Below are 27,580 nucleotides of genomic sequence, written 5' to 3' on the forward strand. Positions count from 1 at the left end.
AGGAAAGTGTTGACTGCCGGCTGTTTTCGATGTAACTTTATATTTCTGAACTTGTCCTGCATATTTTGTTCGTTGGCGCCAGACAAAGTTACGCTTGCATATGTTGATCTAAACATAGTCCGCAGAGCCGTTGGGCACCGGCTGGAGTACAGGAGAAGGTAATATCATGGAATTCCATTTTGTTCTCACTGTTCTACGTCTTCCAATATTGGCAGAAACATGCAGCACGATGCATTAATTCGTAGAAAATTTAATGGTTTATATAACGCGGTGCAATTAAAGTAAGAATAATGATTTTTATGAAGTTGATATTTAAGTACATGGTGATAAAGCACGTTTAAAAAAGAAATAATTATTATTTTATAATATGATAATTTTGATTATTACTTTAGTATTTGCTAATATTTTATAATTCGATTAAACTAAAAACACATTTTAATTGTGTTTTCAGTTTTCATTATACACACATTAATATTTTAATATTTCTTCGAAAGTTTTATTTCAGAAACGCTGAACGCTTGTCGCTACATAATTCGCGTTTAGCTCCTGATCACGACAAGCACAATTCTTACGAGCGTGAAGAATAATCCTGAAATATTTGGTACGTGTACAATACTTGCTTCGCGTACAATTTATGCCGACTGTCGTGATACTTTATTTGAGGCAAGGCACGAAAGTTCTCTAATTTTGATAAGAGCCGCCCAACATAAGTACTACGGAAGAAATTTAACGATCGGTCTCGGACGAACTCCTCAACAACGTCTCGTTGACTCCCCTCAAGATCAGTAAGAAGAGAGTCTAATTGTCCCTTCAAAGAGAGAGAACGAGCAGACCTGGTAAGCTTTAAAAATTCATGAAGCATCGAAGGAAGAATACATCTTCTATCGGAAACTCGGCAAAATTAGTACAATTAAATACGGGACTTAAATATGAAATCTTAGAAGAAGAAAATAGGAAAAAGTAAGACGGCACAGTAATAATTCGTATCGAATAATATCGAGATCGGTGATGTTGAGTCGAATTGTATCATAATACAGAAACGAGTCATGTGCAATAAATGTAAAAGAATGTAAAAAACATTAATAATTATACGCCATTTAATCGTTGTCAAGTGATATCGTCTCTATTAAATAGGTCAATAAAACCTCAGAGAGAGCATTATCGCAGATTTTTTATGAAAATTATACTCATCAACTAATTTATTTGTATTCGAAACGATTATTGATTCTCAACTAGATAATTCTTCCGATTTCCGACGACCAATAGTCATTTAACGCTTCAATATTTAAAGCAATCAATGGCGGCATTACGAGTATTGCCATTTGGTAGCACTTGTAACGTCACTTATCGAGACATCGCTACAACTCACTGAACTTTCATCCAATAGAAACAGATACATAGTCTCACTACACGCTTTTCTCACAAAGCAAAGTAGGTTAATACAAGATAACCGTCTCTCGCATGTACAGAAATTTTCACTCTTTCTTTATCTCTCCTAATTGAAAAGCATCCACGCACACGAAGGGTAACAGGTGTGCGAAGACGTGTGCCACCCTCGCGCGGCTTATTCGTACACGACAAACGTTCCACGCGGTGCATCCCACGAGGAAAAGCGAAAATATTACCATAATTTTTCCCGCGCCGTTACACGTATCATCGCGCGCGCGAAAAATAAAGTTACCCGCGGACAGAGAGAGAGAGAGAGAAGGAGAGATCGTATAAATTTCTCGGAAATGCGTCTAGGGTAGATCCGCGTTCCCCATCCGTCCTTCTCACGGATCTGCCTCTCTCGTGCCCTCCGCGGTCCCTTCCCTCGCCGTTCCTCGCGCTCTTTCGCTCAATGGAAACGCGCCCATCGTGGAAAATCGCGCCCGTGAAAAGGTGTGAATCTCCGGCCCTCGAAAGAGACGCGACAATGCCCATGGTGTGCCGGACGCACAATGAACCCTAAACCCACAATGTAGTCACTGTATCCTGACGCGGGAGGGGGCGGCGGGGCAGAGAGGGGAGAGGAAGGGGGTAAAGTGGAGGGTCTTCCCTTCCTGCCTTGCTACCTTCGCCCGTAGTCCATACCCTCGTACCTTTCTTCGCGATTCCGCTTCGAAAAGTCGAGGATGCCACGGACGTGCTCTTGACGGCGCATTTTCAGGCGCGCGATATTTATACGAGTCGCGTATCGCCTTTAAAGTGCTCCTCCGGCCCATGCAATGTAACCCAAAACTCACCGCGTGAAAAAATTTACCCCGACGCGCCCGTGCACAATGCCCGTGCGTCGCCCTACGATGCTCGTGCACGTCAAAATATTTCCCAAAGTGAGAACTCGTTACTTCCTCTCGTGTCTCCTTCCGCTGTGCTTCTTCATTTCGCCCTTGCCCGTCGCTCTTTAACGGATAAGTGTTGCATTGTAGGCAACATGCTGTTCAAATGCTCATGTGCGGATAAGAGTTTCGGGAAAAGAGGCACACGTTGTCGTGCCTTGAGAGACTGTGATGGATTAATAATTTCAAGAAGATGCATTAATTAATTTTGATGCATTAATTAACAGAGAAAGAATCTTGTATTAAGTAGCATTTACATGACGTATATCGACGTTAAATAATATTTAAATAATATTATGGAATGTAAACATTTTTCTTGTGAGTATCGCGCATACTTGCGTGTATGAAAACGCGTGTTTGAAAATTATATATTCTTTATACACATTGTATTGGGTTGGCCAAAAAGTAATTGCGTTTTTTTCCAATAGATGGACATACATATCTTGAAATGTAACTAACTTCATTCTAAACCGCACATTCATTATGTAGGTTAACAACTCACGGTTCAAGCTTGTTTTAGAAAAAGAAAGTACACGATTTCGTTAACAATTGTTTGTTTGCCGTCGATTTCAAAATGGAAAATCAAAAAGAACATTTTCGTCATATTTTGTTTTATTACTTCCGAAAAGGGAAAAACGCTGTGCAAGCTCATAAAAAGTTATGTCATGTATATGGCAAAGATGCTTTAAAACTGCGGCAGTGTCAAAATTGGTTTACTAAATTTCGATCTGGAGATTTTTATGTGAAAGATGCACCACGCTCAGGAAAGCCAATCGAAATTGATGATGACAAAATAAAGGCACTGATCGATTCGAATCGGCGTTTAACGACACGAGAGATTGCCGAAAATCTTAACATATCGAAATCGAGTGTTGAAAACCATTTAAAACGACTTGGATACATTAGTAAGCTCGATATTTGGGTACCACGTGAGCTCAAAGAAATTCATCTCACTAAGCGTATTGACATCTGCGATTCTCTTTTGAAACGTGAGGAAACTGATCGATTTTTGAAACGTATGATAACAGGCGACGAAAAATGGATCGTCTACAACAGCGTCAAACGAAAAAGATGGTGGAGCAAGCGTGATGAACCTGCTGAAAGCACTTGAAAAGCAGATATTCACCAAAGAAAGATTATGCTGTCAGTCTGGTGGGACTGTGTATTTTGAGCTGCTTGCAAGGAATCAAACCATTAATTCAGACGTATACTGTCGTCAACTGGATAAATTAAATGATGCCATCAAACAGAAACGTCGAGAATTGGTGAATCGCAAAGGTGTTGCGTTTCACCATGATAACGCTAGACCACGTACAAGTTTGGTCACTCGTGAAAAATTGTTGCAGCTTGGATGGGATGTGTTACCATGATGTTACCACATCCACCATATTCGCCAGACCTGGCACCATCAGATTACCATTTGTTTCGTTCTTTGCAAAACGCCTTGAATGGTAAAACCTTGACTGCTGATGAGGATATCAAATCGTTCTTGGAATTGTTTTTTGCTGAAAAAGATAAGAACTTTTTTGAGCGCGGAATCATGAAGTTGCCTGAAAAATGGCAAAAGATAATCAAACAAAATGGACAATATATTGTTTAATAAAGTTTTTGTTTCCCATGAAAAATTCGCCTTTTATTTATATAAAAAAAAACGCAATTACTTTTTGGCCAACCCAATATATTTTACATATTATTTTTATATACTATAGACAAACAAATAATACATATGCATAGCTTCTTAACACATACTTAACACTGATATACACATACAAATGTTGTCTCTATTGTACGACAAACACGGGACAGGACACGGCATCCTGCTATTCGAAGTGCCTTTTGTCGCGACCAGCTGAGCCAAAATGGCCTCCACAGGTGACGTCACAATCTCGCATACTCCACGTATTGCGTACACAAATCCTGCCTGTAACAAGCCAGCCGATAGAGTCACCGGAAATGTCGTGCGAGCGCGAGCAACGACGTCCCGTTGACAACACCATTCTTAAATATTTTGGGCCTTCTCAAATCTCCCAGATCTTAAAGACAACGCCCATATCGTGCCAATTTCGTGTTCATCACATCATCCCCCCCCCCCCAAACCGATTTATCTTCTCACGCACATTTGGATACGTGAATTGCATTGATTGCCTGGATTACGCTGATATTTCCAGGAACCACAGTGACGCACGATGACGGGAAGAGTGTCAGTCGACTCGGCTTCGCTGTCGCTCGTTTCTCTTATATCGCATCTTGTTTACCATATTTATCCAACAAGGTGTATGAAGTACCTCGTGTCCCCCGACATTCAGCGGTACTGTAGGTGCGCGGCGGCGCTCAGTGTTACTAATTAAGGGTAGTTTCAGCACACGCGGGCATGTTAATTCTTAATTAATATCTTTGTCGCTTCTGTGTCGAGATTTTCATACACTCCGCTGCTGTTCCAACTCCCTTCCCCCTCCCTCCTTATCTTCTCCCCCGGCTATGTTTCTCCCTTTTCCACTTTCCTATCCTGCCTCCCTCCCCCTTCTCCTTCTCTGTGCTTATTTCCGTCTCTGGTACGACACCCTCGCGCCATCGTGTATCCCTCTTCCTTTCCCCTCTCCCTCCACCCCTCCCCTTCTCTTTTTACGAGTGTGAAGTTTGTCGAATGAAAAGAAGCGGCTGCGAGAACGAGCGCGCGCGCTTCCCGCTCGCTCACTCGCTCGTTGTGTATCCCCGAATCGTTATCGTCGTTACAGTCAGCCACCAGATGACCAAGAAGAAAGCGAACAAGAGAACAAAAGGGTACGACACTCGCGCGGCGAATCCGAAAGATTTCACTTCTATAGGGGGACGAGAGCAGTCATCTCTCTCCACGAGTTTAACCCGTCCTGTTACCTTGACCGAAGGGCGCTCATTCTGCCGCATTAACTTCAACGCACCGAGGTGCACCAAAGTACCCAAGAGAACACTCATTCTTGGACTCATTGCTGGGATTCAGTCCCTTTGTGAATCGCTTTGCGTTCGCTCAATCTTGATCTCAAACCTTTTGATTTCTTGAGTTTTCGAAAACTTATATTTCGAAAGATTATATTTATTGTCTTGATAAGCATTATCCATCCACTGTGTAGTCATTCTCCGTTGCTCCACATTTGTGCTCCTGTTTCTGGGTCACCGTTAGTTTGCCTTTTTTGTTTCTCCACATTTTAATCGTTATTTGTGTATTATTTTGATATATCGTTGATACGCGGTGGTTTATTAGTTCATTGGGCTGCAAAGATTTGCACAAAGTTTTCATAATTCTCAAATGTCAGTATATATGTTATTCTATTTGTTTATAAAGGATGATTTAACAAAAAAACGATCCAACAGAAAGCCACAAATAATACAGTCCTACTAAATTTGAAGATACGCGAATAGAAAATGTAGAGAACATTTATATAGTTCGTATCAGCATTTTAATTTAAAGGCATACGAGAAAATATTAAAGACACTCATATAATTTGTATGAATTCAAGAAACTACAAAAGTAGATGGAGATATTCCAATGTCAAGAAACATTTTCTGGGCATTTTCCGATAAATTATCTTACACCCGTTCTTTGAGAAATGGCAAGCAGTATGTTGTGCAAGCAGATAATGGCCCAATCAGTCTTGTGAATCATGTGATCCGTATACAATTCTATTGGTGAAGTTTGTAAGATTTTCAGTAGGTGCCTAACCCATAACGCATAATAACGCGTAACTTCGAACAGGCCTTTTACGGCAAGTCTTCGCACGTCGCACACGATCGAAAACGCGTTGGCAGAGTTCCCTGTACTCGAGCGCGGCGTTAGTAATCAAGCGCGAACTCTTTCACGGCTGAACGCACTTAATTTTTCATGGAAGAAAAATACGAGCCACCCCCATGCCCTCCTGCCCCTCACCATCTTTCCCCCCCCCCCTCTCCCCCCGTGTCCCGTGCCCGAGTCCTAGCTTCGATTTTCGCCGTTCCCGCCCTTCCCTTGGCCGTTCCCGCGTGTTTCCGCCTCCTTTTTGTCCCGTCCCGAGGCTGCTTCTGGTCGTGCCTCGAGACGCACACAATTTCAAAATCGTTTATAGAAACTCAGCGTTCTGGTGGGGGGAAGAACGGGAAGAGGAGAGAGGGAGTATTTTCTCCTCATCGTGCGCCGCGCGAGTTACCGCCGTAATCCCCTGGCTCTTTCACCCCCGCCGGTCTTGCTTGTCTCCCGCTGCTCCCCTCCCTCCCCCTCGTCCCCCGCCGCCTTTTCTCCCGCTCCATGGTCGCCCCGTGCGTTTCTTTTCACGAAGGAAATTTCTAGCGGACGGTGAAATCGATACGACGGGGAGGAAACGAGATGATTGGATTGGAGTAGTACGGGAATGCTCCTGGCGCTCCTCTAAACGCTCCGCGTACCACCGCCGGTCCCTTTCGACAGGACAATCGGTCGAAAGTAGAGATCAGTGGGGTCCCCCGGCAATTGCTCGTTTCGGATACGGTAAAGCGCTAATGACATACGTCAAGTCGCGTGTAACACATAATACCGTGATATTTTATTTTGGATCGCGCGTGGTGTATTTATTTGATTAATATATTTCGTTTATAATTCAATGTGTTTGTTATATATATTATCAATAACAGAATTCTTTGACAATTTATGAAAATGTATGAGCAATAGGAGCAAATTCGGCGAACGAAATATTATATGCAACATATTAATATGCCAAAGTTTGTGTTTGCAGAGAAATATTTAATAATCCGGTGCGTTCAAGTGTTCATTGTCAAAAAGTTAAACGAATTCGAGTTAAACGAATTAACATTTCTTAATTTACATCATATAAATGTATACGAATACCGTACATAGAGAATACGTTATATTTAAAGTGTATACAAGGAAAACTTCCTAATGACGCTTTCTGGTAATTTCATTCGTTATATATACATATAAACGCGACAAGCAAATGTTATAATTCCGTATATTTCCTGAGGAATACTATTTGACGAAATAATTAGTGAAATCATGATCGTTTTGACGCACGATACATAATGTACATAATATTTTCGCGTTATCCCGTCTGAACGCGGGAATCTATGGAATGGAAATTTAATGCAGTGTTACGGTAGCATCTATCGATCGTCACGATAACGTCACGAATAATTCGAGAACCATTCTCGCTGATTTCGTAATTGGAAATATGCGGTAGCATTTGTGATGCTAGCTATTCACGTGACACACATTACGCAGATAAAACGTATACGCATCTCTGTCGGCAATGTACGTATTTAGCCTTTTTTAGATGGAAATTAACGTCCAATCGAAGACTTATTAACTTGACATCGCTTTAGTATATCAAATATTTATTCAAGTTAGTGTGCTACAAAATTTCTTCCATCTATTCTTTTTCTTCAATTTATTTTATTCCATTTCTTCTAATTTTCTTCTAATCTAGTGCTCTAGACTACTAAAGTGTTGAAATATTTAAACAGTGCTTTTGCGAAATTCTGAAATTCGAAAATGAAGATACGTATAGTATATGTTTTATTTCATATAACCAAATTTCAAAATTATAAACTATTAGTAACGACATCCCTCATATAGCCTTCTGTAGAAACGTTGCAACTCGTGATTCGTTTAAGGCAAAATTGCCATTGCGTAGGCCACGAACAATTTCAAGGATCAATATTTATCGGGCGAAGTGATCGTCGCACGTCTTTGTGACCGCGTGCGGCATCTTCTTTTGTAGATTTCGAAATATCTTCCAGCAGAATTACGGAAGTTGCCCGCGGCTACGACAGATACCCGGTAACAAGGAGCTTTCCGTCGGAATTGGTTGTTTTAACAACTGCGCAGTACTTTGAGACACGGAAAAGTGTATGAGAGAAATACGTATATAAAAATCAGAAAGAGAGAGAGAGAGAGAGGGAGGAAAGAGCGAAAGAGAGAAGAAAAGAAAGGGCCAGAGAGAGGGAGAGAGGCGGAGGACAGAAATGGGCGGGAGCGGAACGTAATGCGACGAAGGATCTCCCAAATAGGGAAAATGGGCGAGAAAATATGTGGTTCTCGCGAGAGAACGCGCTTCTGAGGTACGAGCTGCGAGCGTAATAGTCCAATTTGCCGGCAAAGGAAAATACCGCCGCGGAGGAGATACGCGGAGTAAAAGGAGACTCGCGCGCGCCGGCAACCCGCGCGCCCCCGGCGATGGCTGCGACGCCGCTCGAAAAGGACCGCCTGGAAAATTGAAGACGCGCGGAAACACGGACGTGGATGAAGGGAGGAATCCCTTTCTCCCGCGCCGGTCCGTCCGGCGTGGATTCCGTACGAGAAACGCTACCAGATTTCCTTCGGCACCTATATAGAGACCAGCATCGATTACGTAATGTTACACGAGGGAGTGGTCTCGTATCTTGAACATTATCGAGAAGACTGAAACCTTTTCCTTCTTCTAAAAGATTATGCCATGTTAGTAATATTTATCTAATTGAAGGACTCAAACTGCTCGTGAAAATTGGGAGCATCGTGATGTTTACGTTAATCATCGTACTCGATCATCTGATATAACGAAAAAATATAATAAGTCATTAATTAATTAAAGAAAATTATTGGATTGCAAAGTCCGCACGGACCTCAAGACGGCTTCACTTTAGAAACTTCAAATGCAAAACTATATTAATTAATTTTTAAAACACATTTTTGCTTTTAAATTGTGCTAAAATAATCCGCACGTTCTTTTCGCTTAACCTAATATAAAAATGAAGTAATATTTACGATGCATTCATATGTAAAAATAATCCTCCACTATTTGATTCTATAATTTAATGTGGTTTCTCGTAATCGCTACGTAGCTTACATAGCCGTATTGTGTTTCATGTCAAAACATTTTGGGAATTCGTAGTGCTGGGCACGCCTTGCCACATTGAAACGCTATTGGTAATGGGAGACGTTCTTTACTTGAAATTCGAGTACGTTTTCACGCCCGCTGTCAAATCTTAAATTGCCCCCTCGAGGGTGTCCGCCTGCTTTCGGATGCCGTTACCTCGTCTGATATATATTTCCCATGTATAATAAAATTAGAGGGAATCGAAAAATATTGAGGTTGTAAATTTGGGCGCAAACAGATCTTTTAATCGTTATATTTGATAATAATATTGGAACCACTTATCCGTTTTCATTGTATCTTTTATATTAGTTACCCGATAGCTGAAAAAGATGAATTTAAAAACAGAGCAACTCTCAATTATAATCTGCATCGAAAAATCAGTTATATTCCTCTTATAAACAGTTATGAATAATTATAACTACTAAATAGTTGACAAACAATACCTCTCTGTATGACAAATGTATCTGTTAAGGTGGATATTTAAATGTAACATAAATTTAGCAGAAATACAGAAGCAGTGTCCATTAATTTATTAATATTATTATTAATTTTAAAACTATATCTTTATATCTTGATTTAAGCTGCTAATTATAAAATAGCTAACCTTCCTCTCCTTCTCTCTCTTTCTCTTTGTCATACAAAAATATTAGTTACATTATATCAGCAAAATATTGATGAATTAATTAATACAATTCGCCAGAAAAACTTCAAAAAAATATTAACATAAACCAGTATTAGAAAATTAACAGGATTTGTCTCACGGACCCTCGAAAATGATCGCTAGCAATAATTAATCGATCGTCTACACGACGTTACGACGTGACAATGAATATTCGTAGCACACGATGCTGGGGCTCGTTCCCATTAGACGCGCAGCTCATCCACAGTAATCATTTTCAACTTGTCGTCTCTCGTTTCGAGCGACATCGCTTTGCGGGCCAAACGGGTCGCGCTTAATGGCTCGGAAAAATCGAAATCATCGCGCGCATGAATACGTAAGCAGTTTTTTTCTTCCTTTCCTCGTCCACCCGTGTGCGCGTGATGTCATCATCATATGGCGATAATAGTTACGTCATCTGTAGAATTCATTGTCGAAGCATCACGAGGCATGATGAGAGCCACTATCGCTCCATTGCATTGATCATTATCGCCATTCCGACTGTATTCCTCGCGAAAATCTTTCCTGTTTGCTAACCGGTTATTTAACTGAATAAATATTTTTTATGATCTAGGAAATATATAAGATCTCACAGAGAAACGTAGGAATTTGTTACGGTTTTAATGCAATTTGAATTATTACGCAACAGAGTCATCTTTCATGATTAATATAAGCGATATAAGCTTTCTCATCATTTATTCGGTATTTTTATGTAATTGTTGTACGCCAAAGAACGTAACTTGAAAATTCTGCCACTTTTATTGCACAGTGAGGAAACTGGGAGAACAAATGCGCTGAATTTTCGACGATGCTCGCATTCGAGAATCATAAATTCGATGCGACGACGTAAACGCGTTCATGATTTCGGCAGTCGCTTGCTGGGTCGAGAAGAGACTGCTGAATTTACGTGCGCACCGCGAATTCGCGTGAGTTTCGTTATTGCGAATAAAAATGTTATGTCGCCACGTCTTTTCGCTGTTACCTTGTCAAATTCGAAGCGAGTTACGTTCCTCCGAGAATAATGTACGTCTTGTCTCAATAAAGTCAGTTATTCTCTTGTTAAATCATGTATTTTATGAAATTTTACCAATTGTAGAAAACTGGAATGACAATTTAAGAGAAATCAGAATTGATTCCGTTTATTATTTTCTTAGCGCATATACTTTACACAAATTATTTAACTTGTTCTGACTAAGAAGTAAACTCGTATCACTCGTATCACATTTCGAATTATTGCAATTTTGTTAATATATGATACTGTAAATGTTATATTTTTATGAAAATCTTACCTGGACTCGCATTCGGGAATGATCCTTTTGACTGCGAAAATCCTAAAACAGAAGAAAAAGTTATTAATTTAATATAGTAACAATCAACATTGATAATTATCATTTCACACAAGATTCGAAACATCATATACATTGTGTTTTTATTATTAACATAAAAATTACGATAGTATTTTTATATAGCTAACCAATTAAAAATAATAACAATAATTTTAATAACTGTATATCTCCGTTATATCTTTGCCTTAAGAGATAATTGTAAAATAGTAAGTTGTCCAGAGATATTGATTATATCCAAGAAATTGTTGTCAAATAGCATATCACGTTTCTGGAAGCTCAAGACTGCGATTACTGCAACGTGTGGATAATGTTTATTCAAAATTGCCAAGCAAGATCTATTAATAGTTTAATATAAATTTTATATTCCTTCAACGTGACTCGCCACCAAATGGGCGAGTGCAGCGCGCGTTAACGCGCGTTCTGATTAACGCCCCTGCGAAATTAACTCGACAATTATTTCATTAATGCCTGCTAAGATATTTCAGATTTCAGTGCTCTTTGTCCTCCTGCAGAAACACACACTACAGCGCGCGCTCGAACGCGCCGCTCTTAATTACTCCGCGCGAAAGAATGAACTGTAATTTAATTAATTAAAATTTTACAAAAAAAAAGGTTTGTCTCTGTCCGAAAGAAAAGCCAGCCCATGACCCAGGTCATCTCATTAAAATAATTAATAAAAATCTCTTTTTTCCGCTTCCGTCATCCCGATGTCGAATCGACCGATGCGAAATTTAAATCGGCTCGAGTCGCTCGATCATCATCATTAGTTGTCCAAAAGAACAATCTCTCTCTCTCTTTCTCTCTTGAATAATTCTCGCTTGATTTAGAACTTATTACTTTTGATAACCTTCATTAATGAATGACGAGCGCAATTGCGACGTGTGTGAGTCGCGTTCATAAACGCAGCAATTAATTCAAAACAGAATTTAATTATGAATTATAAAATTCAAAGCACTCGTCGCGCAATTGTACGAGTTAATTTTATTAGAGCCTCTCTCGATCGGTTAACAATTAATAAACGAGAACACTCGCGCGTATTAATTGATCCAACATACCCTAAAATACATTCTAAACTTTACACGTCTGCTTTAATTCTTATAGCATAAATGTACGACAAACATAATTCTTCTCCGCTTATTGTTTAGACGTCAATTTGTAGCTATATTGATTATTACTCTCAATTTCTTTTCGCAGAAGCGAACACTGAGAAAGTGGAAACTGGAAAGTCGTTGGAAAGAAAATAAACACCGCGTATATTAAGACGTTTCAGGATGCAGCCATTTTCTAATAAAGTCATCCCGCGGCGCGCGCGATGTAGACGTAGGGTTGGGGCGGCGGAAAACAGGGGTTGAAAAAGATTTGCCCGCTTCCTAAGAAAATTGGGGGCTCGTCGGCGACTGCGAGATAGACTTTACGTTTCACGAAGGGGAAGTTCCGCGCGATGATGGTGGCGGAGCTGGCTTCCCTCAAATGACTTTAACGAGCCAGCATCTTAAAATGGGGATGCCAAGCTTGACCCGGGTTTGCGCGTTTGTTTGATAAATTAACCCAGAAAAGTACGGGGCCCGCCGCTACTCCCCGCCAACCCCGTTGGCAGCTTTAACAAGCCTAACTCACCGCGTCCTTTCTGCGAAAAACGGTATGTTCCTTTGGGGGTAAATCCCTTTGAACAGAGACGTCAAGCGTAACGATATTTACATAAAAATGATTACTTCGTGTTTATTAAAATATTCTCGTTACGTCAGAATTTTTCGTATTACATTTAGAAATGTAACGTTGAATTTCAAAATATTTTCTCCTTTTGTTCTTATTATCATATTTAGGGTACGTAATACTTCGCAGCTCAAAATGGCATAAAAAATTATATTTGATGATGATAGTACCTCAAATATAGGTTACAAAATGGAAAATATGAACCCATCGCATACTGTCACCGAAGAGGCCACCGAACGCACAAGGGAAAACGCCGAGCTATGTAAAAGCAAGAGAAACCCGTCATCGGGGAATCGAGCTCACGTTTCGGCAAATTGCACGCACGTAATCTCCTCACCGGCTTCCGCGGATACGCGGAAGCTGTTCACTTCACTGAAATTCGAACGGCGCGCGCGCGTCAGCCGTTGATATGGCATTCTTTCCCCAATTTTTCTTTACACGAGCGTTTCCTCCCTTCGCGGTTGGATCGCGGCGGTCGCGTGGTGAAACTTAAACCTCAATCGCGCGTGGAAGGTTCCGGATTTTTTCCTTTTTTTTAAAACCCCCTAATGCGCATCGTTTCTCGTACCACCAGTCGATGCGGGGGGAGGGAGGAGAGGGACGACCAGGAGAAGGAGGGTGCGGAGGGGGGCTGGAGGGACAGGCAGCGAGAGGGACCCCCATTGAGAAAAATCCGCTTCCTAGGCTCGTGTTACTCGGCGTATTTTGACAAGATCTTATTGTCGTCGCGCGGCTAAGCCCTATTGACCCTATTATGGCCCTATTAGTATTATACTAGGATTTGTGCGGTTACTCTCTTTTCCTCTCTTTCTCCTTCCCCTTTTGAAAATCCGTCTTCTCGACGGATCTCTTTTGCGGTCGGAGGCGTGTACGGCGGACGGCTGCGGAACACGTCGGCTTATTCAACACGTTGCTCGAGCGTGTCTTCTTGATAGCCTGACATGCGATTTCCCTCGGAGGAATCGAGTTGCCTCGGCTAGCCCGTAAATTTATGTTTGCTCCGCGTATGCAAGATATGAACACATATTAGTTTTGAGAGAGTATATATAGGTATATTAAAAAATATGACTAGGGAGAAAAAGTACAAAGTGCGAAAATATAAAAATGGGGGAAAGAAAGGGAAAAAGCAGGGTTAAACGACAAAGAATCGATGTACGACTAATTTGAATGAGACACAGGAGCGAGGAGGGCTGAGAGCGGGAATATCTCGTCAGAAAGAGGAGAGATGCGCGCATGTTAAGAGACAAAAACCAGGGAACCATCTGGAAAAGGGGGACTTACGCGATAAAGGATAATAGAGAAGAGAGATAAGCACGTAAAAGGGGTAAGAAAAAGAGAGCAACAGAGGGAAATGGATAAGTGTAAGAGTACGATACGCGCGATAGACTGGTGTACGAGAAATCAAGAGAGACCGACAGAGAAAAAGAGAAGTGGCTGAGAGGAGCGAGGAGGATCAAGATGCATGAGTAACGAAGGGATGAACGAAGGGAAAGGGTGATGGATACGTGAGCGAGACGGAGATCAGCGAAGGGATTCGGACTGGAAAAGGAGATAAATATACAACGAAGCAAGAGAGAGAGAGAGAGAGAGAGAGAGTGTGTGTGTGTGTGTACGTTTGCGTGTGTGTGATCGGGGAAAAGAAACGAAGAGGAAGCACGCTGCGGTAAAGGGAGACGCGAAAGGGGTGAGGGGGACACAACGACGCGCGCGCGTGTGTTCGAGGCGTGAATTCGCGTATGCCTCGCGAAGCACTCTCTAGCGAGGACAATCGAGGTGTTGGGCTGGAAATCCGTGCCAATTTGAGCGACTTACGCTCGGCAACGACAACGCGTTACATGCGCGGCGTGTGTATGCGAAATGTGCGTGCGTATGCACGCGGTGCCGCTTGCGAGTGCCGCGAGTAACGTCGCGCCACGTCGCGCAATGGATGTGGATGGTCTTGCACATTCGGCAGTGCGGTTATGCACGCGGGTACACACAAAATTAATTATATAAAATATCACATAAAATATTAAACTGTTTTACTAAATTAGCTTTCATGCTCGTGCATTTATGAATTTTATATAGGAGGATATAAATTGTGCATAATAAAGCGTATTATAAATTTTATTATTACATTTTACATCGTATCGATAAAAAGCGCAATATATAAAATTTATCATCTCTAAAAGGCCTCCGCTTTTTGTCAGCAAATCGATTATCTTGTGTACTGAATTTTTCCCTTTCTACCCCTCAATTTTGTTCGAACTGACACCGAAGAAAATATAATAAATCGAGTTTAAATTATAGCGAGTCGAATTGAGCTAAGCAGAATTAAGCCACTAGTGTTATAAATCACGAACGAGGAGCTTAGACTTCACATGACGGAGCAAAGTGAAGTAGAAGTGTGCGAACGTGGCGCGATTAAATGCGAGGGGTGAGAGGGCGGCGTCAAGATTTAAGTTCCATAAGTCAGCGGAATGAAGTCACCGCGATGAGGCGGCACTTCCAAGTGCGAGCGAGTCGCTCTAGCTTTTACAACGCGATAGATTACACCGACATTGTCTCGATAGCATAACTGCCGAAGTAGAACATGTCCATTTCAACTAACACGTGATATAATGGACATAAATCAACAATACACTAGTAATCCATACAACTAAGTGTATTATAAATACTCCTTTGGAAGGGAGTAATCCCTTCAGGAAGTCCGTTCAACTAACAATCATGAGAATTTTATGCGTACGTAATTCCACCCACGCCATGAACGGGGGAACAGAATTATTCTATTTACACACCCTGATCTTTTTTTCTTGTTTTTTTTTTATTTATTTTAATCTCCACCCCGATTCGTTTCGCGTGGCAGCGGCCCTCGTGAGCAGAGGTTCGGCCTTCGCGGTGCTCTGTACTTCCGCGGGGCAGAGTGCAAGAGGGGACCGGGGAACGCGGTAATGGACATAGTTTGCCAGTAATGTCCGAGACTAATTCCCGTGTTATTTCATTAACGTCCCGCAGGTCCCGAGGGGGTTAAGCTCCTGCGCCAACCGGGGGCTGCCACTGTCGCGCCGACGCGCACCGCCATAGCTGCCGGCCGTGTCCCCGGGTCTCCTCTCTCGCTGGTGGATGGGGGGTGAAGAGGGGGGTTGGGGGAGAGCGGGAAGGGGGGCGCACTCGCATCGGGCGCGTGTCAAAGGGTGAAAATTTACGAGGTGAGTGCCCCGCGCGAAAAGGCCGATTGATAGCCCGGCCGTATGTACGCGCCGCCTTGAAACAATGCCGACAAGTTTATAGTGCGACGTGCCATGGTTACGTGGCCCGTTAGCACGCATGACTTTGCCGCAGGGTGGATAGGGGAGGAGGAGGCCACGGGGCGGTAGATCGATATCCCTTGCACGTCGATATCGCAGACTGATGATTCACAATCGAATGCGGCTTCTGCTCGCGTGACATTAAGCAGCTAGCAGAGATTATTTTCTCTTTATTATTACTTTTATTATATATCGCGATGTGCCGATTAAGAAGTCCGTGAGATTACAAGTGCGATTACGTTACAAGTGTAAATTATTATAGTTCACAGCTAATTTCTTGGAGATGTGTAACAAATAGTTTTCGCTTCGCGCTATATCGCGTCCCACATTTAATAGAGCGTTCATTTTCGTTGCGGATAAATTCGTTGCTAATCAGTCAATCGATCAAACATCCAGTGGAATATTCCGCGACCAATTAAATATTAGCGGCATTTAGTATATAATACATCTACATATTCGTACATGTTACGTTTGATTTAATTATCTTGTGTTATTATCCAATACGTCGCTGTGTGCGAAAAATGCTCTGAACTCATGACTAATCGAGAATTAATATTTGACAAATACTATATGTATACATGGATACGTATACGTGCGCGCGCGTGAAATTATCGTATCAGATAAATTCGGAATCGCGTCTCGCATCAAAATGTGCACGTTATGCCGAATGATTCCAGCAAAATTCTGTATCCCGGTAATCGCGGTATAGTTACCAGGCAGGAGCTATAGAGCGTGAAGTGGCGCTTTTGGTCGGGGACCCGAATTGATTTGTTGGAGCGGATTATACGATTAGGCGATTAGGCGAGCTACTGCGGCAACGAGGGTCAAATGATTGACATCGCGACGAGAGAGTGTGTAATGAGAGAAAATCATTTCTCCACCCAAGCCGGGAAAATTCGTGGCAATCAGTCGGTGGGAAAATACAAATTAGATCGCGCGAACGTGTGTGTGGGTGCGTGTATATGAAATGTAACGGCCTCTTACATCGCGAGGGATACGTGCATTAAGATGACTACCCGCTCGAGGATGCATATCGAGCGATGTGATATGTTTCGTCAAATACCATTATGAAAATTGTACAAAAAGTGTACCAAAAATTTTAGCAAATTATTTCTGACAGGTTTGCAAATCCTACGCTTTTGTTTTATAGTATAAAATCAATAAAAATGACTACTGTATCTGAAATCAGCATAAAATTAATGAAATCAATATTATAAAATACCATAGAACTAATATTATTTTATAATACCGATTTTAATAAACTTTTGAATTAATTTCTTTAATTATTGTATCTTTCTACCGAAACAATACAAGTATACTGAAGAATGACATTTCCAACAAAGAAAAAAAGAGGAAGAAAGGATAAAAGAGGACAGAATAAATTTTCATAGACGATGTGGAAATTCGTTGGTTTATTTTCGATCACGAGAGTGACGCACGAGAGTCGCCGTGACTAAAAATTTTTCTCGCGAGGAAAATACTAACGGAATTACTTTGTACGCGTAACGTGGATTGCACGACGCGCTTAAAAAAGGGACATCCGTGCTTGGAAGACTAAATTTTCCTCCTTCTGGCGGAGCGAGTGCGCCTCGGCAGTGTTATCCAATTATTCTAAGTTGTTAAGGCGAGTTAGGGCGCTTAAGGGACTAAATTAAGACATTCCGCGCGACAAATCTCCCAAGAATCTCAATTAACTTCTCCGGGGGCACCGGCACTTTAATTAACTGTTTAATTTCATTTAATTTGCATTCGCAATTGCATAAACCGGGCCAGGTGACGCGAACTGCGTCGCATTCTTCTACGAGATAAACCAATGAAGCTCTCGGAATACATTCAATTTATATTGGAAACGTGTGCAACATATACTCGTTATAAATGTATATTTATGTATTACATATACAGCAAAAATGCCATTTATTTTCTCCTTCAAACGCCGGTCTAGCTCCACTTTTCTGGTTTTTATACGCAGAATGAATAAATCCCGTCTTATTACGCTTTTTGTCGGAACTTGCTGCTTTCCTTTCTCTTTTAAAAATGCTTTAAGGAACATTACATCTCTTTATTCACCGCAAAAATTGTCAGCTTAATGCACATTTTCAAGCTCTCAGCAGTACTTTGTTCTACGAGAGCATGGCAAAAAATAATTAGGGAACGCAGAAGAAGGTATACGTACATTTTAATAAATTTATGTTAATAAATAAAAGAGGAAGAAGACAATATGCATTTCCAAATATGACTTACATAAATTCTAAAGCAGAAGGAAATAATTAAAAAAAACAATTACAGGAAGAAATAATTAAATTATCCTTCACTTATAACACTCTTCCACTCGCTTCCTGAAATTGCTAATTATTTTATCTCGTATAACGGGCGAAACGTGCGCCGCCGCGAACCTTCTCGAGAACTAATGGCGGTGCTCTTCGCGTCGCGGAAGTCAAGAATTACTTTCCAGCGCGGGATTTTCGCAAGGATTCCGTTCCGCGTCGGTCTCATCGGCGAGTGGGCCAATTTACATTCCGCCGTCACTCGCTCACACATGGACGCGCAAAAAATTGCACATTCGCACGTGCAAACATAGAACTTTCGAGGTCGTGGAACTCGCGGAACTCTCACCGCGACACTCTTCTTGAGAACAAAGAAAACCGGGCGCTCTGACGAATTTGTCATCCGCGTCTAACTCGTTCAAAGCCACTCGTTCGCGCTGCTTCCATTTCGCGCGATGAAAGCGCGAAATGGCGCGTCGTTACAACGCGCGCGCAGAAACCGACGCATGTGAACGCGAAGGATACGGAGCCGCGCTTTCAAGTACTAATCAGTATCGACCTACCCCCGAAGACCGCACCCCTTGCCCGCATCGGGCTCACTACTCCACTTCTTTTTTTTCCGCTCCGCCGCTGTCGCCGTCGCGATTTTCTAGAGGAAACCATTTCGCCAGGGGCGTGACTGTATCGCGAGAGTGCGACGGCGAATGTCGACATCCTGTGGCTGCAACACGCGACGCAGAAAAGCGGAATTCAACGCGCTCTCGAAAAGCCTGCCCGTAACCGGGCGCTGATTTGCGCACGACAACCGCAAATCGGGACGCGATCTTTTCGCGAATCAAACGCGAATCCCGAAAAGCGATTTCCCCACGGTAGTCGAATTACTCCATTCCGGCTAGGTGGGCCCGAATGTGGGAGTCTGTTACGCTGAATTTCGCCGTCTCAGTGTCGTTTTATTATGTTCACGACAATTTATAGGTTTTCTGTAAGCCACTCGAGAGCGGCTTGTTCTATTAAATCACGTTAAAATGTAGCTTCCAGAAAACATCAAGACGAAAGATTTTTTAATCTTTCAAACAAGATTGCAGGTTCGGAAGCAACATCGTAAAACTCAAAAAATTAATTATTATTAATTAATTATTAAAATCATAAACATTTGTTGAAGAAAAAATTTAAAAATTACTTAAAGGACAAAACTATAGAAGATAATGATTATATAAAGTAATCAACATATATAATTAACAATGATCTCGATAATCATTACCTGTAGAGCAAGAAGACGTTAATGGAGACATTTCATCAAAATTAGAGTCTCTGTACAGGGACTCTAAACCAAAAATGGGAAACAATGGCATCGCACGAAACAGTTCGCAGTTGTCGCGGAAGAGAAAGGAAGGCAGTTGGACAGGCTTATTGTTCTAGGGATTCCGGGATACGCGCGATCGTTTGATTCACGCTTTCGGCTTCCTAACGGGACGCGCGCGTCGCGTCTCGGTGCTGCTTTTTCGGGTCGTTTGAAGTTGGCAATCAACTAAATTGCCTATCAACGCCTGAGAAGCTCGAAGAACTCACGCACCTTCCTCTTCCCTCTCTCTCTCTCTCTCTCTCCCCCTCGTTCTATCTTCCTCTTTCTGTCGCTTCTCTTCCACACTTTTTCTCTCTTACTCGACTCGTCTCGATATAGTCATCGTCATTGTCGTCCGCGTGTAACACGCTTTTCTATGCGAGAATTCTCTCTCTCTCTCTCTCTCTTATTTTCTTCCGTTTTCCTTCTTTTCCGCGTGACATCTCGACGGTGAGGCCGAACGTGAATCCTCGCGAAATAATATAACTCGATTTCTTCGGAATTGGAGAAGTTGTCATTTACCGTAATCCACGACTCTCGCGACACTACGTAATCGTGTGTACATGACGATACGATGTGTTGACTTTATGAAGCTTCGAATAAGATGATTAATTGGACTAGAATGAACCTGTTGATAATTACAAATGTTTTACATAACTATTATTCTGATTTTGTTGTCACTTTTACGCGTACAAATTGAAAGTTTAGGGCTATAAAAATTACGTGCAGTTGGTTTACTTTGAATATTATGCATATAATAATTTTTTAATTTCAAATTAAGTGAATACTTGTTCTTTTCGAGAACAAGAGTAAAAAGGATGCCAGAAGGAAGTGGAATCGCTTTTAATTAAAAACCAATAATGATACTATCATCCTTTAGTATGTTAAAGCTTGCATTTTATGTCTTTCTTTTATTTCTTGATGATACTAAGTTCTACATTTTATTTTTACATAATTTTGTTTCACAATCAATGATCAGTGAATATTTTAAATACAATGTAACTAGATAAATAAAAATGAACGATAAGGAAATAAATCTCTGAATTTTGCACTATAAACTGAAGATTGCATTTTGATCGAAGCTCGACGTAATTGTTACTGAATAATCATTAACATAATTGTTATTGTAAACAATTTGAACGGCTGGAATATTAACGGTAGTGAAATCTTGGCCTGTGCTCTCGTCTTTAAGTCTGCCAAAGATTTAAGACAAAAAGGAACGAATGGAGCACACCAAATAAATGCTGTGAGACGAGGTGCCAGAGTGACGTTTGAATGGAACGGCAGATCCTTTGTGCTCCATCTGGAACCCGACACCCAAAAATCGTTCTCAAAATTCATTCCCGCCTGCGAAATCTCTCCATGATGTTTAAATAGTGATATACAATAAAACCGTATTGGAATCACTCGTCAGAAATCAATTATATGCAGCGCTTTCGCGATCAATAAATATAAAGTTGTAAACGTAAGTATGCATTTCGTATATTTTTTGTTATATATTATAAGAGAGATATAATTTAAATATATAAAAAATATTTCAGAATTTTTGGAAACGTTATAAATGCATAATTATTATATTTGCATACATTGTAGAGAAAATATTAATGTCCGTATTGCAAAAGAATTTTCTGTGCATCTAAATTTATACAAATTTTTTTCAATTAAGTGTAGATATTGAAATAAATATTTTATATTGAGTTCTGTGCGATATGTATTATATATTTATATATATGTATGTATTATATTATTCTATATATTTATACTTGTAGCATGAATATTTTCCTTATCTTGTGCTGTTATAAACAGTACACTTTATATAAATAATATAATAAGAATATATATGATAATTTATACAATTCAACTCAAATGATCTCAATACTGTTGTTAATGCTGCATATTTAAAGCATCGACATCGACCGATTTAAAAATCGGACGCAAGTTGAGAACAGTTGGAGCGGCCAGTTTCGTCGATGCTCTTTGTGTTTTGGTGAGACATTGCAGGCCCGCCTAACACTCAATTCATTATATCACTAATTATTCATAACGTTGGGGAGATTATTCCGACGAAAATAATCAATTCCCACAATGCATACCGTTCCTCTTTATCTCTTCCTTCTGCCTCTTCCCTCTGCCGTGCCTCCAACGTTAATATTTAAAATACAAAAAATATTATCTTCCTCAACTTGTTTTTTATTTTTCATCTTGATATTACATGCAAGACGTTACATTGCACGTTAATTACGTTCAAAGCCTGTTACGATCCTAATAAGGTGTAAATAAGAATGATACATGTAATACATCTTGCAAATGTATTTGCATGATACATCATAATTATACACTGCCGCTTACCAAAACGAAGTTATTATGTTTTCAAACAGTACAATAAAATTATGAAAAGTAAAAACAACGCCTTCATGGAAAAATGAAAACGGATATCAACGCAAAACTTTCTGGTGCAATTATTCTTTGCGAAATGATATGCGGTACGGTAAATTACTACGAACCACGTAATGCGTGATAATAAATAATTGCATCTCGCAGCAAAAGCAAAGCGCGATTTATTAACAAATCTGTATATACTGGCGATAGTTATTTGTTCACGGCCCATGGAGGAAGCAGTTTCAAGTTACAACGAGCAACGCGTTTCCAGTCTTCATTGGTTTACGCTCGGTTTCGTGGCGAATCAAAATATCCGGCAAATAAAAGTCCGTGTTGCTTCTCGATCGAGCGACGGACGGCTCGAGTGCACTCGTCCTGGCCGGCGTTCGTGTGCGCATCGGAAACGCAAGACACAGCTGCCGCGCCGGCCGAATGGCATTTTTCCCGAAAATTCCCCCGGATTCTTGCCGCGTGCACACAATGTCGACGGCGCGCGTGGATGCGCGACAAAAGTGTTGTGTGTCGATTTTCAGTAACTTGATCTTGAGTGGCTCTCTATTAAGCGATAGCTGTAAGTGGCAGTTAAGTGCTCGTTTCACGCTAGGATGACGATACGCCTATTAATTTACCTCTGTGCCAGCAAAGCGGAGGGTCATAAGTTCAGTCTTGTCTACAATTAACGCGCGGTTCCCGATGTACAGGTTGATAGATACGTCGTACGAGGAATATTTATCGATAGAATTACGGATAATGACGTTATTGCAGCTAGCTTTTCCGTGAAATTTGGAGAGATTCCCAGGGAGTGTTCCTGGGATTATTAGCGTACGCTATGTATAATTTTGAGTCTTTCTTTTTTTATTGATTGATTAGAGTTCGATAAAGTTTCAAACACCGCTGTCTATTTTAGACTATTTATATTAGTCGAATTATATTGCATTCATAACACGATAAAAATTAAAACTATATATTTTGATTACTTATTACACGATTAAATAGTTGAAATAATTTTATTAATATTTATACTTTGAGAAACTACTCCCTTCATAACTTACGAGAATATAACGTAATACGTTAGTAGTTATGCAAGCAAAATTTTTTTTAATGTTTATTAATAGAGCTGCAATTGATGTCGAATTATATTTTTGATATTTTGTAACGGACAAAATTCTACGAGAATTATAACCATAAGTGAGATCACATCATTTCATGTTAAACATACTACGTGACCAGAATAACTATCTTTATGAACTATAACTAAATAGTATAATATTAACTTGGTAAGGTTCGAGCCGTTGAGACTCGATGACACTCTTTTGAGATAGGTTATGACTGATGTATTTATAAAAGTTTCAAACTTAGCACAATTAACAAAAAAAGAAAAGGAATTGAACTAACCTCGCTTTCGGTTTCTGGAGAGTTTCCCCGTCGAAAACCAATCCGTTGAAAATCAATCAGTAAAACCGAAAATAGAGATGACGGGACTGATGGACCTTGATAGTGATCATTAGATGGAGAATCGAGAGCATCCACTTACCATGAGGTGGTGTGTGTTGAGTCGGACTATGTTGATGATGATTCGCAGTGACGGCCGTGCCCGGAAGTACGTGCTGCGCATGTGCGGCGGGATGCAGGTTGACGCCGGGCGGCGATGCCGGAAGTTGACCCGATTGATGTACCTGATGGTGCGGTACGTGGTGGGCTGGATGGGGATGGGGTGGCGGCAGAAAGGCGGCCGCGACGGCAGCCTGCGCGTTCAGGTAGGCCATCCGCGAGGCCGTGAGATTGCCCAGATTGCCCAGATTTCCCAGATTCCCCAGATTGCTCAGATGATTCAGGCTGGGCATGTAGTCCCATAATTTCGAGTGATGGGGCGCCGCTGGAGCGTAGGAGACAGCCGAGACCCCGGCGGGTGGGGAACCCTGCGGGGACCCGCGATCGGTCCCGCCGCTCCGATTTCCGGTCCCATCCAAACCCAACAGCTCCTGGATCGCGAAGGCCGATCTCTGCTGCTGCTGCGGCATCTTCGTGTCCGTTCTTGATCGCGGCGATCACGCGAGCTCAAAACATTCTCGGCCGCACGACGTTCACGGGAACGGAGTGGCCGTCGACCGTCGATCTGCGACTCGAAATTTGCCGGCAACCGACGAGCGACGGGGAGGATACCGCGGGCGGATGTGAGACCGCCGGCTAACTTCAGGGATCATTCGAGGACACGAGGCTTACCTAGCGCCTTCTATTTCTTTTCGATCGTTTGACAGGATTAGACCTCTCGGAATGATCGTTGTTCAGTCTTCGTAGATTTTATAATCTACGATGTTCAGACATTTGATCAGAAGGCGTCGTTGTTATACTTCTTCTAACTGGATCTAGCCGATCGGCTCGAACACGGAAACCAGAGAATATCGCAGGATTCTTAATCCAGCTTACAAATCCGGTATTACTACCATTGCAATTTTCACGGTAAAATTGCTGAATATAGCATACCGATTATCAAATCCGGTAGGCCTTAACATCACCGTCTCGACTTACCGTCAGCGTCCGACGGTCATTGGCGTTGAATTTGGGAGCTATATAAATCGTACGCTCTGAGGCCGTTCAAGCGTTCGTTCTCAATCGTATTGCGTGCGAGCAGCGTTGGGAAAGGTGCGACGCTGAGATAGAGCCTTAGCAGAGCATTTCGCACGTATTTGTGATCATCGAATACTCGGGACTGAAAATCCTTAACAGAATACCTGCGACACGTCAATGTGCTCGGCGATGGCGGGTGCCATTTCGTTTGATTAGTCGTCGTTGTGCTGAAGGAAACGTGAGATATATCTGGCCGGCCTTCCTCATTAACGTTCGCTGACCGTCGGCAACCGTGAACGATGCGTTTGCGCTCAAACAGTGCGCGGGTGCAGCTCGGTTCTGCTCGTATCGCGACGCGCGAGTCAACTCGTACTCGCCGCTGCGTCCTCCTTGTTCGCTTCGTTGAAATGTACGTTTCGTTGTGATCAGGTACAGATTGCTCCGTCCGTTGCTCGTTGCACGACACTGGCCCGCGCGCGTACGCGCGAGTCCCGAGGGGACCCCCGATGGCTCGAAGCTCTGCCTCTGCTCGACACGAACACTGAAACAACGCACGCCGGCAGCTTGCTGCGCACGATTAAGTTTCACTCGTGAAAGCGTACGCGAGTTTCAGCGAGATGCTCCGCGGCAGCTGCCGCTGCGTCTTCTTTCTCTTGGAGAAGACCCTCGGATTGGCCGGAGGAACAATTTCAGGACGAATGCCTCGCTCCTGCCTGGTCCCTTCGACCGGAATGACGCACCGAAATCGCGGTGATCGCGTCTCGGGAAAACGCGCGAGTAAAATGAGGAACGGGGAAGCCGTTCCGGAAACTCCTAGAGGCGTTGTTCATCGGTGTCCTCGATGGGAGACGCCAATCGGCATGTGTCTTCTACACGCGTCGATCATCCGCATCCTGGATGTTCTTACCGCACTTGCGTCCATTCGGTCGCGTGTCTGCCCATCGACGGTTCAACCTCGATCGACATCGCGCTGATTCTCAAACCAAGTTGGATTATTTTCGCGTCACGAAACGCCCTCCGGCTTTACTTTCCGGGGACCCAAAGTCATAAACAAGGTTCTCACGTCTGTTCGAGGCGTTTGAATCACGGGACTTCCGGATGCGGCTCCGGCGAAACGCGCGCGACGAACCTTCGTCAGTCAACAACCCGGTCGTGGCTTCGTGATCGCGAAGAGGCGTCGAGGATGATGAGGGTGGCGCGAAGGTCGGCCTCAAGGGATGGTCCCCAGCGCGAGAAGGGCTCGCGTGTCTCGCCGTGTCGTGGCGCAACCGCGTCGTCGTCGCGGCGTTGAGCAACTGAGCCGTCGAGCAGCGCAGGGTTGCTCGACTGCGCGCGAAGACGGGTGGAACGGAGAAGGGAAACCCCCGGGGGCGGCGGTACGCGAAGAGCACTGCACGCACCCACACACGTACCCTTCGCGCGCGGCGGAGGGTGGCGTTTTGCCCCATCCGCGCGCACGACTCGCCGCCGTGTGCGCGCCCGGCCCCCCCTCTCCGCCCGTGACCGTACCCGCCACCGCGACGCTCGCGCTCCCTACCCCGTCCTCCCCCCCCCCTTCGCTCTCCCGCGTCCCTTCGCGACCCCGCGCGAACCCTGGGCGACAAAGGCGCCTCCGCTACTTTACGCGCCGGCAGTGGCCGTCTCGTATCGCGGATTGGTCGGCTTTTTGAGACGGCCAGCCGGGTAGACATAGCCCTAGTTACCAGCGGGAAGGTGGGGTCTAGCGATGTCGACGCCTCGGTGCGGCTACGCCTACGGCGGAGCGTTTCACCATGGAGAAAAGAGGGACTTTTCTCGCGCGCCCGACGACGGTCGTGGATGGCTCGGCGGGCACGAACGGCGGCTGCTGGGCAGCCGTGAATAAGTACGAACCTGAATCACGAGGTGCTGACAAACGAGAGCCTGCTCGTGTGTGATTTCCGATCTCTTTTCTTCGATATCAGTTATGTTATTATTTTTCATGATGAGGTGATACGTTGTATCTTTATTGATTTTTTGCCAATAATGTTGTATTAAGCGAAATCTAATTGAATCGTGAATTTATAAGCTTGGGAATAATGTATTTTTTTCTGAATTCTTTGTGATTTAGGCGAAAAATAAAACTATGGAAAGGAGAAAGGCAATTATTATTTATTCTTCATACGTTGTATACGTTATTTATATAAATATAAATATATTATAATCAAGAATAAAGGAAAATGTAAAATGAAAAATTTTTAATGTGATACGAATGAGATCAGCTGAGCAAATAATTTATTAATTTGTTATTGCTGAGAGCAGACCGGTGTATAATCTAATATTAAATTTATTAGATTATAGATTCATGATGTAGAGCGAATTGTTTATTTAATTAATTGATAACATGAACTGAAAATGATGTAGATCATATTGAATTCATTGCGCTGCCATTATATCATAAGCTATCGGTATTTCCAGGTAATTATAAATTGCGTGTCCTCTCCTATTCCTATTGTTGGATAATTTATCAATAATACTACAATTATGAATATCAAATGATTGCAATATATTTTCCTTTAAAAGCACTTTCATGATTTGAAACGCTCTTCACTCTCCCCCTCTTTCTCTCTCTTTCTTGCCTTTTTCTTTCGAAAAAGTTTTTTATAAATTATAATAAATTGTAATTCTAAACTTTATATAAAATACATATTATTTATACGATGTACGATTATTTTTATTATCTTATTTATATAAATTAATATCTGATATCTGAAACCATCTCTCTTTCTTCTTTTAAAGATGTAACTGTGGTTACCACATAATTCATAAAAAGAGTATTGAGACATTAACGTATAATAAATATTAATAATTGTATAATGTACGTGCAAGGAAT

At 42.2% G+C, this 27,580-nt stretch overlaps 1 protein-coding gene across 4 annotated transcripts in view; it reads right to left on the reverse strand.

The window, feature by feature from the left end:
* The window catches only part of LOC105283320 (dorsal root ganglia homeobox protein), a 68,068-nt gene extending 42,026 nt beyond the window's left edge, over positions 1–26,042 (reverse strand). For 3 of the 4 annotated variants that reach the window (XM_011345968.3, XM_011345965.3, XM_011345964.3), the window contains exons 1-2: positions 23,696–26,041; positions 11,120–11,161 (exon numbers count right to left, since the gene is read on the reverse strand). In XM_011345968.3, the coding sequence (XP_011344270.1) occupies positions 11,120–11,161; positions 23,696–24,182 (529 nt within the window). In that variant the 5' untranslated portion in view covers positions 24,183–26,041. Of the gene's footprint in view, positions 1–11,119; positions 11,162–23,695 lie in introns of all 4 variants that reach the window. The other variant, XM_011345966.3, reaches the window with a different exon arrangement.
* Between the last annotated feature and the right edge of the window lie 1,538 nt (positions 26,043–27,580).

Source organism: Ooceraea biroi, chromosome 1, assembly GCF_003672135.1.
Source record: "Ooceraea biroi isolate clonal line C1 chromosome 1, Obir_v5.4, whole genome shotgun sequence".
NCBI classification, from domain to species: Eukaryota; Metazoa; Arthropoda; class Insecta; order Hymenoptera; family Formicidae; genus Ooceraea; species Ooceraea biroi.